At 35.3% G+C, this 16,574-nt stretch overlaps 2 protein-coding genes across 7 annotated transcripts; one reads left to right on the top strand and one right to left on the bottom strand.

Annotated features, from left to right (window-relative positions):
- Positions 1–503: 503 nt before the first annotated feature.
- LOC111289825 (Pectinacetylesterase family protein) lies at positions 504–10,076 on the top strand. 5 transcript variants are annotated; one of them, XM_022881163.2, is made up of 18 exons: positions 504–645; positions 2,225–2,354; positions 2,438–2,520; positions 2,724–2,853; positions 2,936–3,015; positions 3,090–3,176; positions 3,260–3,384; positions 3,502–3,562; positions 3,734–3,793; positions 3,892–3,969; positions 4,428–4,533; positions 4,620–4,765; positions 4,867–4,906; positions 7,214–7,288; positions 7,397–7,466; positions 8,072–8,181; positions 9,051–9,165; positions 9,265–9,444. In XM_022881163.2, exons 2-18 carry the CDS (start codon positions 2,234–2,236, stop codon positions 9,347–9,349), a joined length of 1,572 nt encoding a protein of 523 aa, XP_022736898.2. In that variant the 5' UTR covers positions 504–645; positions 2,225–2,233; the 3' UTR covers positions 9,350–9,444. The 5 variants fall into 5 exon arrangements, with proteins under 5 accessions (XP_022736898.2, XP_022736900.1, XP_022736899.1 ...); XM_022881165.2 differs by lacking the exons at positions 7,214–7,288; positions 7,397–7,466; positions 8,072–8,181; positions 9,051–9,165; positions 9,265–9,444 and having other exon boundaries at positions 507–645; positions 2,220–2,354; positions 4,867–5,225; XM_022881164.2 differs by lacking the exons at positions 7,214–7,288; positions 7,397–7,466; positions 8,072–8,181; positions 9,051–9,165; positions 9,265–9,444 and having other exon boundaries at positions 507–645; positions 2,228–2,354; positions 4,867–5,225.
- LOC111289824 (uncharacterized) lies at positions 9,530–16,411 on the bottom strand. 2 transcript variants are annotated; one of them, XM_022881161.2, is made up of 7 exons: positions 15,999–16,411; positions 15,684–15,893; positions 14,746–15,600; positions 14,237–14,431; positions 13,985–14,139; positions 12,569–12,679; positions 9,530–10,131 (listed from the first exon to the last, which is right to left on the bottom strand). In XM_022881161.2, the coding sequence occupies exons 2-7, from the start codon at positions 15,867–15,869 to the stop codon at positions 10,071–10,073; spliced, it is 1,563 nt and encodes a 520-aa protein (XP_022736896.2). In that variant the 5' UTR covers positions 15,870–15,893; positions 15,999–16,411; the 3' UTR covers positions 9,530–10,070. The 2 variants fall into 2 exon arrangements, with proteins under 2 accessions (XP_022736896.2, XP_022736897.2); XM_022881162.2 differs by lacking the exon at positions 14,237–14,431 and having other exon boundaries at positions 15,999–16,173.
- Positions 16,412–16,574: the final 163 nt, after the last annotated feature.

Genomic DNA, 16,574 nt, shown 5'->3' on the forward strand with positions numbered 1-16,574 from the left:
TGCAACATGACGGTGGTGGTGGTGGTTGGTGGAGGAGGAGGACGAGGAGGATTAATTTGCTAAAGAGTAGAGACGAACCAATGGAAGAGACGAGGGAATGGAGAATAACCTTTTCCAAATCCAAAGTAAAAAAATTAACTTGATAGTTAAGTAAAGAAGTTAAAAGTTTAAATTTAAAGCCTGTAACTACTGTAAGCAACAATCAGTTACCTTGATGAAAGTGCTTTGCTTGGTGATACTGGTAACCCCGTAAGCGGCTTGAGTCTTGGGTTGAATAAAGAACAAACAGTTAAAGTTTCGTATCGGGCCAGGCCAGGCCAGCCTAGCCAATGGGCATCCGCCATCATGGCATCAGCACTTGCTTGGAACGTGTAACTTAATGAGCACACCGACACGACACTAAACTGTGGAATTCACTTTATCTGCATGCTTAGTTGGCACGCGTTATCGGACAGGACAATCAGATGAGGCCTATAAAAGGAATCAGCGGTCGCTCACAATTCACTAAGCAAAAGCAAGCATTTTGTAATCCTAATAAGAAAGGAATATAGTACTAAGCATCTCTAGCTGTTCAGCTGCCCAGCCCCGCGGGAATTTATTAGGACTTCATCAAAATTTCTCATTTCTCCGCTCTCAACTCTCAAGGTAAGCTTTCATCTTAAACAAATTAATACTAAGTACTAAAAAGTCGTCCTACCCCTCATGCTTATCCTTGATTTGCAGCTGCTGAGTGTTTGTGTTTTTACATTTTACATTTACTGGTATTACTATCTTTCCTTTTACCTTTTAACTCCTGGCCATGGGTGTTGGCTGTCGGGTTGGGGTGAGGATGACGATGACACACACAGACAAACACCAAAGCAAGAGTGAAGTAGCGGTAATATATATACTAGTACTAGTAATTACTAAGCTCAAGGACGATGCAGGGTGTGATCTTAGATTGGGTGAATGCAGTGCAACAGTTACCGATTTTACTTTTATATGTAGGGAATTAATGTTAGGATTAGACAGACAGAGCAGTGTTTTTCCACCTCCCTGTTTCAGTTCCTTCCGGCGATTTATGAGCGGTAGCTCTTCCGTGCAGCTGCTGCTCCGGTCCTAAGAGAAAAAAAGTTGACTGGTTTTTGAGCGAGTCATGGGTTATGATCTCGTGACCATGCTTCAATCTTGTGCAGACAGGCGTGAGCTTTGTCGGATACTGCTACTTGAAAATAATAATTTTTAGTGGATCAGATTAGATCTTTAACTCTCAACAAATAGTATTATTAGTAGTATTATCTTATCTTATGGGCTGAAGTGGCAAGGCCTTGCTTTAGTTTTATTTTGAAGTTTGACCCATGCCATCACAGTTCTAAATATTTCTACTGCTTGTAAGTTCTATGTCTAATATTTGGGCTTCAACACTTTTACTATTATTACTAGGGAGAAGGAGATGCTGATGTCGATTCTCCCATCGGCTCACACAATATACATCATTATGAATCCACCGCCTTGACAATGACTTAGGCCATTGTGGATTTCGTAGTCCTTGGTCTGCTCTGGATGTTTGTACTTAGTAGCATTACACTAGTATTAAATAACAAAAAAAAAAAAAAAATACAGCTACTACTAGTCTACTACTACTACTTATACCATTACAAACTATGATTGTGACCGAATAAAAATGTATTATATTCTTTATAGGTAGATAACAATAGATTTTGTTTGAACAAAACTCAAATTATATTATTACAAACTTATTGTTAACGATAACGAGATGAAATAGCATTAACTACAGATGAGATGATGATCTGTGGTTGGAGTTAAACTGCAGATTTATTTCTAGATATCAGTTTCAAATGAGATGAATGATGATGTTGGTTAATAATTACTGCTTTAATCTGATGGTATATGTTGGGATAATGCTAATAATGTTGATTCAGTGTATATATATTTTACATATACCACGCCTAATAAGGATCTTTCTATATTTCCATATTCTTGTGCTATGAAATACTATACATGTATGCATGGATTATATTCTATACTATGTCTTTATTAGAAGTATTAGTATTTTTTTGGATGTATAATTGTCAAATGCAGCAGGAAAAACCTGCTTCAAAAGGTAAAACAAAATTATAATAGCCAGAAACCGTAGTTAGAAACAGCCTTTTGAATTTATAATTTTTGTCATTAGTTTATATCCTTTTCCTTAATCACACTGATTTTGAATTAATAAGTGCAGCAGAGCAGAATGGTTGGTGCAAGATTACCCCAATGGTTAAGTCTTCTGGTTTATGTGCTTATATTACTGAAAGCAGAAGGCGGTAGCGTAGGTATTACTTATCTGCAGGATGCCGTAGCAAAAGGAGCTGGTAGGAGATTGCCTTTCTTTTTTCTGTTTTATATAGGAGCAACATAATGTAGTGTATTTGATATACTTTTTAGTGTTGTGCAGTTTGTTTGGATGGGAGCCCGCCTGCTTACCATTTCGACAAGGGCTTTGGCACTGGGGTTAATAATTGGTTGGTTCACATGGAGGTTAGTCCTCTTCTCACACCGATTGCTTGTGTATTTACTTATGGAATGCTTTGACTTTTAAAAAGGTTGGTTTTAGTCACTCATCTCAAAAGAAAGAAAAAGAAGATTGGTTTGCTTTACTCACAGTTAATAACACAATGACACTTACTGATTGGATGTGCAAATTTATGAAATAATCTTATGTGTTTTGCATGACTTCACAGGGTGGAGGATGGTGTGAAAGTGTCGAGACTTGCCTTTCTCGTATGAAAACTGATTTAGGCTCATCAAAGCAAATGGTCAAGCAATTTGGTTTCTCTGGACTTTTGAGCGGCCAGCAAAAATCCAATCCAGGTAGGATTAGACAATTTCCCTCTGGTTTAGTTCCGCTATTGGATGCTTTCATCTTAACAGATTTATTTTATTGAACATGTAGATTTCTACAATTGGAATCGAATTAAGGTTAGGTACTGTGATGGATCATCATTCTCAGGCGATGTGGAGGCAGTCAATCCAGTAAGTTATTTGAATTATTGTGAAAACAAATACATAATGCATTTTCTGGTTTTTAAACTAAGTTTTGTGGTCAGGCTAATAATCTCTTCTTCAGAGGAAATAGAATTTGGGAAGCTATCATTGATGATCTATTAGCAAAAGGAATGAGAAATGCTAAAAATGTAAGACCTTGTTTAATATTTGGTAATTCATTCAGTAACCTTTTTCTACTTGCTGATAACTTGTTGGAATTTGTTTATTATAGGCTATTCTTTCTGGCTGTTCTGCTGGTGGATTGGCTTCAATATTGCACTGTGACAGATTTCGAGCTCTCCTTCCTGCTACAACTAAAGTAAAATGCATTTCAGATGCTGGCTTCTTCCTCCATGCGTAAGTTTAATTGAACTTCTACCCTGATCTTATTTATATCTAAAACAATGGCAGAATATGTTAAATATGGTTGAGTTTTCTCTCATTTAACGTTACATAATTCTTTATTTCTGGCAGGAAGGATGTTTCTGGAGGGCAGCACATAGAAAACTTCTATGGCCAAGTGGCTAAGTTACATGTACTGTCTCTATTCTCTCTCCCATTTTCTTTTTCTTTTAATGGACTTTATTGAAGCTTTTAAATGATTGTGACTTGTGAGCTGCTAGATTAGAATTGATGCATTTTCTTTTTCTCAAACAAGACAGAAATGGACCCCTTACATGTCTTTTAAATGTAATGTCTTGTGCAGGGATCTGTTAAAAATTTGCCAGCATCTTGCACTTCAAGAATGAGAATGAGACCAGAGTTGGTATGTGTGGCTATTTTGATTCCATAAAAATATAATGATAATATCCACTATGCTGCACATCCTCTTCATTCTCACCATTGTTCTTTGCAAAATTGCAGTGTTTCTTCCCACAGTACGTGGTGCAGACTATGCAGACCCCAATCTTTTTCATAAATGCAGCTTATGACTCCTGGCAGGTCAGTATCTTTCTGCTTCTCAAGAGTTGCGAATAAAAAAAACAAAAAAAAAAAAAAAACATGCCAATTGAATCTAATATGACAGTACATTTGCGTTTATGTTACTAAACCCAAAATCATAAGATGTTCACATTCGATTGAGAGAGCTATAGGCTTCATGCTACAGTTCAATAAGATCAAACATTGGGAAGAGAAAAACATTGATGACATGTATAGCATTTAACATGTAGAGATAGAGCCAAGTTTTGAAGCTTGGATGCAACATTGCGAATGAAAATGGAAAATTAGTTCAAAAGTTGGTTGTCTAATGGCATGTGTTCTGTGAAAGTATCATTACACTAAAGCTGTTTTTATGCAGTTCTCTTATTTGCAATCGGCATATGAAGAATATCCATAACATATTTAATATACTCTCCTTTAGTAATCTCTCGCCTCATGCTAACTGCATTAATCATCAGATTAAGAACATTTTGGCGCCCAGTGATGCCGACTCTGGTAAGGCGTGGAAGAGCTGCAAGCATGATTTAAAGAAGTGTACAACTGAGCAGCTCAAAGTCATCCAAGGTTGCAATGCTTCAAGTTATTTATCTCCTTAATGAAAGCATATATACATAGAAGCTTTACATGGAGTAAAAATATTGTTATTACAGATTTCAGGGCCCAATTCTTAAGTGCCCTGACAGGAGCTGGCAACTCTTCATCTAGAGGAATGTTTATAGACTCCTGCTATGCCCACTGTCAAGCAGGAAAGCAGATAACGTGGTCAAGCAATAATTCTCCAGCAGTGGGTAACACGGTAAGCTTTGTTGTTCCTTGTCTATATCTAATTTTGTTGGTGGTTTAAACTCTACTGGATCGATCTAAAGCATTATTAACTTATACATGTGAGGCATGCAGAAAATTGCAAAGGCTGTTGGAGACTGGTATTATGAGCGGAGTCCCGTCCAAAAGATAGACTGCCCTTACCCTTGCAATCCCACTTGCCCAAAGACTGATTCTGAATCACAAGTCCCAGACATATAGACTACTTATCAGTCATAAATAATTCACGCATATCCATTATTTGTAGTTCATGTATCTCTCTCTGGTTTGTTATTTTTATCAAGCAAAATGAAATATATAATAAACTTGAAAACAAAGAAAGCTACAAGTTGTTTCAACTTGTATTATTACTACTAGACATTAGTAGAGTTGTATTATCTATGTAATGTAATTGGCACTGAATTAGAAGAATAAATTGATTAAGGGTTTAGATATTTTACCAGTCTCATCTTGCTTACTTCAAGCATTGCATGCTTAGGAAATGTTTTTTTTTTTTTTTTAAACTATTCTTCTGTGTGTAAATTGATAAGTATATGTTTTGCCAATAGCAAGACCTGGGAACAGAGGAATGGCAGAACAAAAGCCATATGCTGTGTTGGTAATAGTATTTGCAAAAAGGTGGAATAACTTGCTATTACTATGCTATATATATCCCCCAACTTTTAAAAATGAAATTAAAAGCCAATTAACAAGCACCTATGCTATAACTACCTATGCAGATATCTCATCATCTTAATATCTTAGGAAAAAAAAAATTAATGAAAGTATATTAAATGATTAGTATTTCTTTTTCTTTTTTTTTTTTAAGGAAAGTAAAATGTTAGTGTTTGTAAACAGTAGCCATGAAATAATAGATAAGGAACAAGTTAAAAAATAAAAATTGGACTGGGGGTGGTATATATCCAGTCCTATTAGTATAGGCATTACACTCTTTTTTTACTCGAGTCCAAATGGTTAAGAGTTAAAATATTTATTTTAATTCAAATCCAAAATTAAAAAAAGTATAACAATTACACTAAATCCCTTAAAAAAAAATTATACATATAACTTTTGTAGTCAAGAAATTTCATTTAACAAAAAAATTAGTACAAAACGATATAACATAAAGACAAAGAAAATAAGTTATGAAAGACTTAAAAATAATTTAAGGAAAATATTTGAAAAATCTTGGCAGTTTATGTATTTGTATCCGTTTATATTTTGTCTAGTATATTTAAAATTAAAAAAAACATTATTATATCATAATTTATATGAGTATATCAAATACAAAATATATTTTTATTAAATTTTAAATTATTATATTAAAAATGATTAATGTTACTTATAGTCCATAAATTATGAAATATTTGATGTAGTACTTAAATTTTAAAAATTTTTAATGTGATATTTAAATTATAAATCTATTAATATATTTTTCACTTTTAATGTAGTTCTTTGGTTTCATTCGACTCCTTCATAGAAGATAGATAAAAATAAATAAATAAATAAATAAAAATTATAAATAAGATGAAAATGAAATGAAATAAGAATTTGGCTCGTAACATTTATATTAACTTTTCTTTATGAATGCATTCAAAACAATTCGTTTTTTAGATGATCTTTCTAGAAGAGTGGGATTAAAACAATTTTTCTTGTTATTTTCTTCTTTATTTTTATTCGAAAAAATCTTTAAAAAAAACATTTTGTTTCCACGGAGCTAAAACAAAATATAAATGACAACTCATGATGAATAAATAATTTTTTAAATATTATATTAACTAATAAATTTATAATTTAAATATTAAGTTAAAAAATTTAAAATTTTAAAAATTACATTAAATATTTTATATAATTCAAAGATGATTTGTGATATTAACCCTATTTAATATATATATATATATATATATATATATATATATATATATATATATCCAATGGGAGAAAGTTGGGCCGAAAGTTGTCCGACTACAACCTTAAGTGTGGTATATTACACCCATAAACCTTTGCGCCTGTTATTATTATTATTATTATTTATTGGAAAAAGTAGTAGTGCGGATAGGGGAGGGGGATCAGCTGCAGTTGCAAGGGTAGCGGAAACCCCAAATAACAAAGAACAAGTAGTCCAACTGAAACTGGAACTGAAAGCAGCGGCCAATGCTTTGGTTGAGACACTCCACTTTCGTGTTAGGAATCAAACAAAGGAGTCCTTAAAGTAAGCACTTTTTCTGTCTCTTCTTCCCCACAATTTCGTTCTTCTTCATTTGAGATTTCCGATTTTCTCCAAAAACGATGCTCCTACTCATGTTTAATTCAAACAACAATTGCATGTTTTTAGGGGAATTTAATCTCCTCTTAATGCTCTAAATTTTCTACATACTAGCTTTATTTGTAATGTGCTATAAAATGGGCTATTGTTCTGTTGCTGATTAGGGTTTAGCTTTAGGTTTAACCGCAATGGATTGGTCTTTTGTACAAAAATCTTGGGACAAGTGGGCTTCCACCAATATTGGCACCTCTGGTAACCTCTATCTCAACTTTTCATCCCTTACTTTTTACCATATATATATATATATATATATATAAGTATATATATCAATTACTAATCTTGCTTGTTACACATTTGCAGGCGAGCCATTGAAGGCTGCTTTGCTGATTAACTATGACCCACTCAGACCTTCTCGTTTGTTGTCTACTATGTAAGATATTATATACCAAGTCATAGGTTGTTGTCTACCATAGCTTTAATTTTATGAACCAGCTCATCCACCATGCCTAAGTCATACTTAGTAATTATGTTAATCCCTTTCTTTTCATAATCTTCACATTCAAAACAATGCTGCTGGCTGCATTTGTTGCTTTATGCTTATGTTTTCTTAGTAGCTTCTCAAATTTAATTTTCTACAATGAATGTGTTTGCCGCCAATGTGTCAAAAGATGTTCAACAACTCTGATTTGTAAGTGTGACATTTTTCCTGGCATAATCTAACTTAAGGTTATCTTCTTCATACTTCTTGGTTATTGTCAAGTCAAAATACCTTTTGAAATTATTCCATTGTTTATATGTGGCTGGTAGATTTTCTATATTCTTAGTCACTAAGGAATGCTTTGTTTTTTGACAACGGAAAGAAAACTCACATGTTCATCTCATGTTGCTTTCCAAATGTACAATTAAATGCAAGTCAGAAGAAACATGTTCTTTACATGCTTCAAGTTTTATCCTATTATGTGCATCATCACACCTCTCTTTCCGCCAAGATACTTATTCTGTTCAGAAAACTGAATATGATGGTTTGTCTGACAGTGCCGAACAGGAAGGAATAAAGATCAGTCCCATTGAATTGAGTGAATTTATCAGTTTCATCAAGCGCAACAAACTGCAGAAAGAGAGCTTTGTGATTGGGCATAACCAATGTAAATTTTTCTGAAGCTTACATGCCTTTCTTTTTTTTTAATTTATAAATTCATTGAAATTAGACTCTCTCCTTCTCTCTTTTAAAGTTGTTGCTTTACTCACCATTTGAAAGCACTACAACTTTCTGCATGTGCACTGGAATTTTGACTCCTAGAAAAATAAATCCATCTCTATATAGATTCATGGAGCACCTTTTGTGGATCACTAGTGCATCAAAATGAATAATTTGAAATCTTTAAATGACATTTCTATTTTGGTTAGGAGAAGAGAGAGAGAGAGAGAGAGAGAGAGAGAGAGAGAGAGAGAGAGAGAGAGAGAGAGAGTTGAAAAGCCACATTTGTTCTTTTCAGTTTGGTTTTGAGTGCTTACATTGTAACATCTAAAGAGGGAAAGAATGTTTAGACTTTATTTCCTTTTTTTTTTTTTTTTGTCGAGTGGATTTCTGTTATTTGTGGTATAGAAAGGGGGTATAAGTGGTTCTTTGCTTACTGTTATATATTTTTGTGTTTCACTCAAGCTAGTCTTTGAATAGGTGACTGACTTGTTTTAGGCTTGTTACAGCCTCAAATTTGGTTTTCTTTTATTTCGGGCAGAGTCTATTTCCCTAGATTACTTTTTTTTAAGATTTAGCATGTAAAGGAAGCAAAAACTGAAGAAACTTGGTAGAAATAATCATTTCTTAATTAGCATTGTGGACCAGTGATTTGGTGTGCAATATTGTTAATGTCTTTTCACAAATTATTGTTTCTACTTTTAGGCATGTTTACCAATAAATTGTTAAATTTATATGTCTGGTTTTAGTAGCAAGTTTGTTTTCAATAATAAGTATATTGCCATTAAAGTTTGGAAGCTGGTATATGGATGACAGACATGGTTACATCAATTCATGAAAATTGGTTCTGTGCAAGGTGCCTGAACACATCAAAACCTGTTGGTGAAGGTGCCATTGTCATGCAGACATCAGCGTTTCTCTTAGTTGCACTGTAAGTCTGTTCTACTTTGCATGATGTAAGAGCACTTGAGTATATAAATGTAGTTTCTTAATATGGACTAGGATTTCACTTCTCATCCACTTTTGTCAGATATGATGGGTCAGTTGGCACAGCATCTCGTGCTATGGTGTCTGTCGATCAATTTGTTTGGCTGTTGAATCGAAGAAACCTGTAACCTTGGCTTCCATATCAGATTAAGTGTAAGTTTCTGTGCTACAAGGATGGGCAACTTCTGTGTGTCTCTATTTAATAAATCTCTATTTATTTCTAGCGGCCTTGTTTTCATCTTTTAATGAGAATGGCTTCGACAATATCTCATGAATTTTATAGAAATTGACTACTTGTTGGAAGCAAGTTGTAGAAATTATGGATAGACTCCGAGCCCATTTGCATCCGATTTGCTGAATTTCAACGTCAGATTCGTCATACACTGATGAATGAGAATCAGTCCAACTGAAACGATTTTCTTTTTCCTTTTTGCTAGAAAAGGATAAAAAAAAAAAAAAAAGTTAATCGTCACTGTGCTAGTTAATCTTTCTGATGAGAGAAGCGTGGGCAGGGACCAGGGAGAGGATAACATACTTGTTGAGCATATTAGTAATAAAATATTTCTTGGTTAAAAAGAATAAAAATGAACAATGAATTTCTTCTCCCCCCCTCTCCCCTTTGTCCTTTCCTTTCCAGCTGAGTTCTGCACAAGGGCACTGCAAATTTTAAGTTCAGCGCTTTTCTTTCGACCCAAAATGATCTTTATTGTGCAGGCAGGCAGAATTCCTGATACATCATGCTCAAGATTATCAGTTCGATTCTCTCCCTATCATGATCAACCACAGATGATAAAAGAACATGCGGGTTTGCCAATGCTCCTCAGAAAGTCTGGAGAAAAGCTGGAAGCTCTAGTTCTCCACAGGCGACGAATCAGGTCTGCAAATATCCCCACGACAAAGAGGGCACACTCTGCAAGCCATCAAACAAGTCAGCAAAGTGTCTACACATCCCTAAAACCAAAATAATCTTATTGCAAATGTCGTAGCACACAAGGGATGGAAAGAAAAGAAAGGAAACCAATGCCACCACTCAAAATCGAATTCAGTAGGGAACAAATGGACTAGTCAAGTTATGGAAAACATTTTCCATTTTTTTCCCTTCATTCTATCGATTTCCATCTCCGTTTGTACTTTATACATAATCAACAAAATAAGGTAAACAACAAAATGTTGAAACTCTTGGTTTTAACTATAGCTTGGAAACCCTTGTTTTCTAATTTTCTAGTTCTACTTGATGTAACATTATTTTATTGATCATAATATTAAAGTAAAAATGGAAATAGAAAATGAAAAACATTTTCCAAACTGAACAGGCCCTTAACATTTTCAAAGGTTGAAAAAAAATAGACCGTTAGTACAAACTGGGAAAGCCTGTGCGGGTGTTTGTTACAGATATTATGCAAGCAAGTAGAAGAAAACTTGTAATATTACCTTCCAGGCCCCAGCTCACTGTTAGGGAGAGGGAACACTGTTTACTAGAAGCCAACAAATATATAAAATTTCTATTTTCAGTGGGGCCAAGTGAACAACCTTCCTAAATGGAGAACTTTACAAGATTTTCTTGCAATCCTTCCTAAGTTTACACAATGAAAGAGTCAATAGTAGAAATTAGCAGGGCTCTATCTAGCCAAAAGTAGTTAAAAGAAGGTGGATATAACACAAGAAAATATTGGTTAAGGCCATCAATTAGATAAAGATACGAATAGCCAGAAAGAATTAGTTCCCTTATTGGTGTGGCCTTGCACTTTTGTTAATGTTATGCTTATGAAACGAAGGAATCTAATTCTCCATACATTCTACCACCAGGTTAGGCAGCAAGAAAGTGTGGCAGATCCTTAACAAACATATAAAGGATCAAGATGCCTTAGATTGGATAGCAATCAACAGATCATTTAACAGGAATTATAAAAAAGGAGAGTAAAGGGTAGATTAATGGGAAGGAAAAAATAATGCATGCATCTGCATGCCATTCCAAAGGCTCTAGGACCTACATCCTGTATGTAATGTCCGCATCATCCTTTGACAGTTATATATTTGTTGCATTACCATATAACAGAAAAAATTCATTTGTCTAAATTTCAGAAAGGGAATATCATCTAGATGAGTCTTTCAAGTCTCATATGACTGTTGGTCTTTCTGTTCCACTTCACTATTCTTAATGATAACCCAACATGTGGCATGCAACCCATGTTCTCCATCATTTTCTAATTTTCTAGTTCTACTTGATGTAACATTATTTTATTGATCATAATATTAAAGTAAAAATGGAAATAGAAAATGAAAAACATTTTCCAAACTGAACAGGCCCTTAACATTTTCAAAGGTTGAAAAAAAATAGACCGTTAGTACAAACTGGGAAAGCCTGTGCGGGTGTTTGTTACAGATATTATGCAAGCAAGTAGAAGAAAACTTGTAATATTACCTTCCAGGCCCCAGCTCACTGTTAGGGAGAGGGAACACTGTTTACTAGAAGCCAACAAATATATAAAATTTCTATTTTCAGTGGGGCCAAGTGAACAACCTTCCTAAATGGAGAACTTTACAAGATTTTCTTGCAATCCTTCCTAAGTTTACACAATGAAAGAGTCAATAGTAGAAATTAGCAGGGCTCTATCTAGCCAAAAGTAGTTAAAAGAAGGTGGATATAACACAAGAAAATATTGGTTAAGGCCATCAATTAGATAAAGATACGAATAGCCAGAAAGAATTAGTTCCCTTATTGGTGTGGCCTTGCACTTTTGTTAATGTTATGCTTATGAAACGAAGGAATCTAATTCTCCATACATTCTACCACCAGGTTAGGCAGCAAGAAAGTGTGGCAGATCCTTAACAAACATATAAAGGATCAAGATGCCTTAGATTGGATAGCAATCAACAGATCATTTAACAGGAATTATAAAAAAGGAGAGTAAAGGGTAGATTAATGGGAAGGAAAAAATAATGCATGCATCTGCATGCCATTCCAAAGGCTCTAGGACCTACATCCTGTATGTAATGTCCGCATCATCCTTTGACAGTTATATATTTGTTGCATTACCATATAACAGAAAAAATTCATTTGTCTAAATTTCAGAAAGGGAATATCATCTAGATGAGTCTTTCAAGTCTCATATGACTGTTGGTCTTTCTGTTCCACTTCACTATTCTTAATGATAACCCAACATGTGGCATGCAACCCATGTTCTCCATCAGGGGAAGAAATGCCATTTGATCAAAGGACTATTGGTAATGCATGTCTATTTTAGCTATTGGTAATACATGTCTATTTTATCTAACACTCAGTTAATCACATAATTACAATCACAATAAATTACAAATAATTGCAATAATAGTTATCCATCTTATACCTGTGAATCTCCTTGAGCCACTTGTCTATACAAATTCTGTGAAATTCGTGATTACAAGGCAATATCCGCATGCTATCCCCTTGCTCATACTCCACAAGGCATATGTAACATCTGTTATTTGAATATAAAGACAAAAAATTAGGACCAAAAAAAGCCTGATTGCAGACTATTTCCATGGGAAGGTACTGAACGAGAAGGCATACCGAATGGTTAAGACCCTTAGAAACCACATATCTGCCCCCCACTGTATAAGTGTATACAGATGCGACAATAGCTAAATCTGATTAAAATTACATCTCTGGCTCCCCCAATTTCCTCTATTATTAGTATTGGTTTAAAGACCAATACAATCATTAACCTCTAGCTAGGTCACTTAGGAGGTCTGAAACTTGTGGCATCGATGCTCAAGGTTAAGAAATCTGTATATTGTTTATCATGTGAATATCAATGCTTTCATTCTAGATACTTCAAGTAATTAATTTCACATCACATCCATGTTATCTATACATATTACACCAAGTTTATCATGGCCATATTTCAATTTTACACATTATTCATAGCCGCTAAAACCTAATAGATTAAAGCCAAATTAGAGTCCTCTATGCTGGAAAATTGCATATGGAACTCATCTCAACTGATATTGTGGGTAAATGACCGGATAATTAATTATTCCTTCTCTCATAAGTCTTACACAAATCATGCCATTTAACTTCATATATTACATAGAATTAGACTCGGGAATCCACACGAGGTTGCCCATGAGGTCTGCCAACAACAGAGCTATTGCAACGCACAACATAAACCCTGTTCAAGCAAGCTCATTAATAGTTTCAGACACCAAATATTCTTGAGCCTATCGGTGAATATAACCAGGAAGCATGCCTTTTAACTTAGCATCCAAAAAGAGCTAGATTTCATTATCTCCATAATACTGAACTAGCAACCATTCTTTTTTCAGGTCTCATTAGTGTACTAAATTAGCTGATTGAAAATTGCAAAGCCAACCTCACTCTTAAAGCATTGTTTTAGTTGAAGCAGAAGATATCTAATGCTAAAGAAGATGAAAAAATTACAGATTAATTAACTACTACCTGAAACCCCAAGCTGATTGGTATGTTTTCCCAAGTATATGATATATCTAAGAACATGATTTTAGATTAAGTCACTTAAATAACAGAAACGCTAAAAAACTAATAAGAATAATTGCAAAGGTATCCTCATACAAGTTTTTTTGGTACGAAGGAGGCCAAGGCCTAAAGGAATTAGGGAAGGGGAATTCGCAAGTACTGGGGATCAAACCTCAGCCTTGTGGGAATCCACCTCCTAAGAGAGATGTGTGAACCATTTGGGCTAAACCCTAGGTTCATCCTTCAATGGTAAACATCTATCAAATAGCAGCAGAAAATAAATACTTACTGTGCAGCCTCATCATTCTGAAGTTTGTCTGACTTGTTGTATACTTTGACAGGAAGCGATTCCACAACTTCATTAGGTGCAGGAACAGATCCAATTGAAGACACGGAAGGTCGAGAAGATAAAACCACAGATTGCTGGTGAATTTCATCCAGAACCTAATTAAGATTCGTAAAAGTTTAACTCCAAGAGATAGGTGCAAAGAGAAAGGAGGAAGATCCAACAGAGAAGGCAATAAAAACAAATATAAATGACCTCAAATAAAGCTTCAGCTAACATAACAATTCTGGATATGCTAGCCCTAGCACTGGTGTCATTGTTTGAATTGGAATCTCGATTATTTACATGACATGTGCATCGACCAGTTCTATGTTGACCAGATAAAATGCAAGACCTTTCATGTCCAGAAAAGTTCTCAAAACGACTTCCCAGCCTTTGAAGAGCTCGAACCTAAAGCAGTTCATATGTCAGTAACTAATGTAAACAGACAAGTAAGTATTTGCTTTCACCGAGATGAATAATTTTCAATCAACATATGGCAGAAAGGAATGGAGGCAAAACCTAAAGAAGAAGCAGACACAATTAGATAGAAATAAAGCACCAGGAAAAGGGTTAGCCTAAGTAATTGTTGTAATTCTAATTGTTAATGAAGAAAGTACAGTTAAAAGTGGTTGATGAGATGCTATCTGTATTGTTCAGTAATCATCAGATATTAAATTAAAAAGTGTAGAGGGTTGGGTCATAGGTGGAAGAAGATTACAAACCTGAGATCGTATTCTTCTCCTCCTTTCAAGGAAATTGGATCTGTGCTCGAGTAAATCATGATACCTGGCTTCTCTAGATCGTGAAGTTTCAACTTCATGGCCCTGAATGTTAAAAACGGAGTTGTGGGAAATAACGGGGGGAGTATGAGAGGAAGTGGTTGTGGATGGAGAGGTAGCTGATTGCCGTGTTTCCCTGTCTCCTTCAAATGCGTGAGTTTGATTAGTGTGTTGTCGGCCTTGTTGCAAAGGGCAGAATGTGAAATCAGATAAGGAAGCTCTACGAAGAACACGATCACGATGCCTTCCAACACTTAAGGTTCTGCTAAAACGAACATTCCTTTCAACAGGCTCTCGACTCCCAACTCCAACACGTCTATCCCTATCCCTATCCCTATCCGCGTCATTGAAGATTATGGGAGAATGTAAGTTTGCGTTGTGAGCAGAAGAAGAATTGTGGGGTAGTTGTTGAGGTTCAAGTGTAACAGAATTGTCATCACGGTTCAACATTGCTAGACTTGTAGGAGAAACAGGATATGTCCTAAACGACCCCAAACTATTAGCCCTGCCTAATCTAAAGCTCACGTCACCCGGAAGGAAGCTAAAGCCGGAGAGGCAGCGAGAAGGAGAGTGATTCACTGCTGCGGCGGTTCTACCAGATCTGCTACCACTTCTCGATGCATCTCTATCTATATCGCTGGAAGATATGCATGGCATTGGCATTTCATCAGCAGATGCCGCTTCACCTTTAACATTTCTGTAACGTTCTCTTTTCACGTGATCCGACTCCGACTCCGGATCTCTCCGGTTTCGGTTGGTGAAATTAGAGCCGTGGTCTTTATTCCGGTGATCAATAACCTGAAGAGGCGAATTTCTTTTTCTTTTATAAGGAAGAGGCAGAAGCAAAAAACAAAAAAGCAGAAATGAGAAAAGCGACGGACCTGATGGTCAAAGTCGGCGTAAGCAGATCCAGATGGCGCTCCCAGACATGAGGACTGGAAAACTCTGTTCTTCCCCTTGGATCTTTCCCACCGGCCACCGCTAGATGAGGAAGCTACAGATGCACCTGCTTCTCCTCCTCCTCCTCCTCCTCCTCTGCAAGAACCCTTGCTCCCACCGGATCCCATTAGTGGCTTTGTTTCACTTTCACCCTAAACCCAAACAAAAGAAATGGAAAAATCAGCCTAAATTATGTCATTGCCATTTCTGATTGTGCTTATTTACAAGCGGAGTTTGAAATGTGATATACTACTCACTGATACATTCAGATCTGGACGAGGGATACATCTCGAAAGGAGTGTCTCAGCTGAAAAGGTTTTTGTTTTTTTTTTTTTTTTTCAGATAGGAAAAGGGAATGAAGGGGTGAACCCTTGCTTGGGGAGGGAAGCAAGTGGCTCTGCCTCCGTACGTGCGTAATAGATAGAAGGGGGTGGGGAGGTTATTGTAATAATTGTTTAAGTAAATGATATAGTTGTAAAGAAAGAGAACATGGCATGGGAATGGGATGGCGCCTTCTCTCTCTGCCTGTATTTGGCTTGGACCTCTCTGCCCATTGCTACCCTTATGACTCCTCCCGCCTCATTCCTTTTTTTTTCGTTTTCAATTCCATTTCAAATTATCAAAAAGAAAGTTTAAAAAGCAAATTGTAAATAAATTTGTAAATATAAGTACTTGATATATATTTATATTTATATTTATATTTTAAATAAATTTCTTTTATGAATAAAGAAAAAAAAAAGCGATATTTTTTTCTTCTTTTATTCTCTTTTACTTAGATTAGTAATTTTTTTTTCATTTTTTATCAATCCTATCCATTCTTACACTTTTTCACT

This window comes from Durio zibethinus, chromosome 11, assembly GCF_047325235.1.
Source record: "Durio zibethinus cultivar Kanyao isolate XHJ-2024 chromosome 11, ASM4732523v1, whole genome shotgun sequence".
Classification (NCBI taxonomy): Eukaryota; Viridiplantae; Streptophyta; class Magnoliopsida; order Malvales; family Malvaceae; genus Durio; species Durio zibethinus.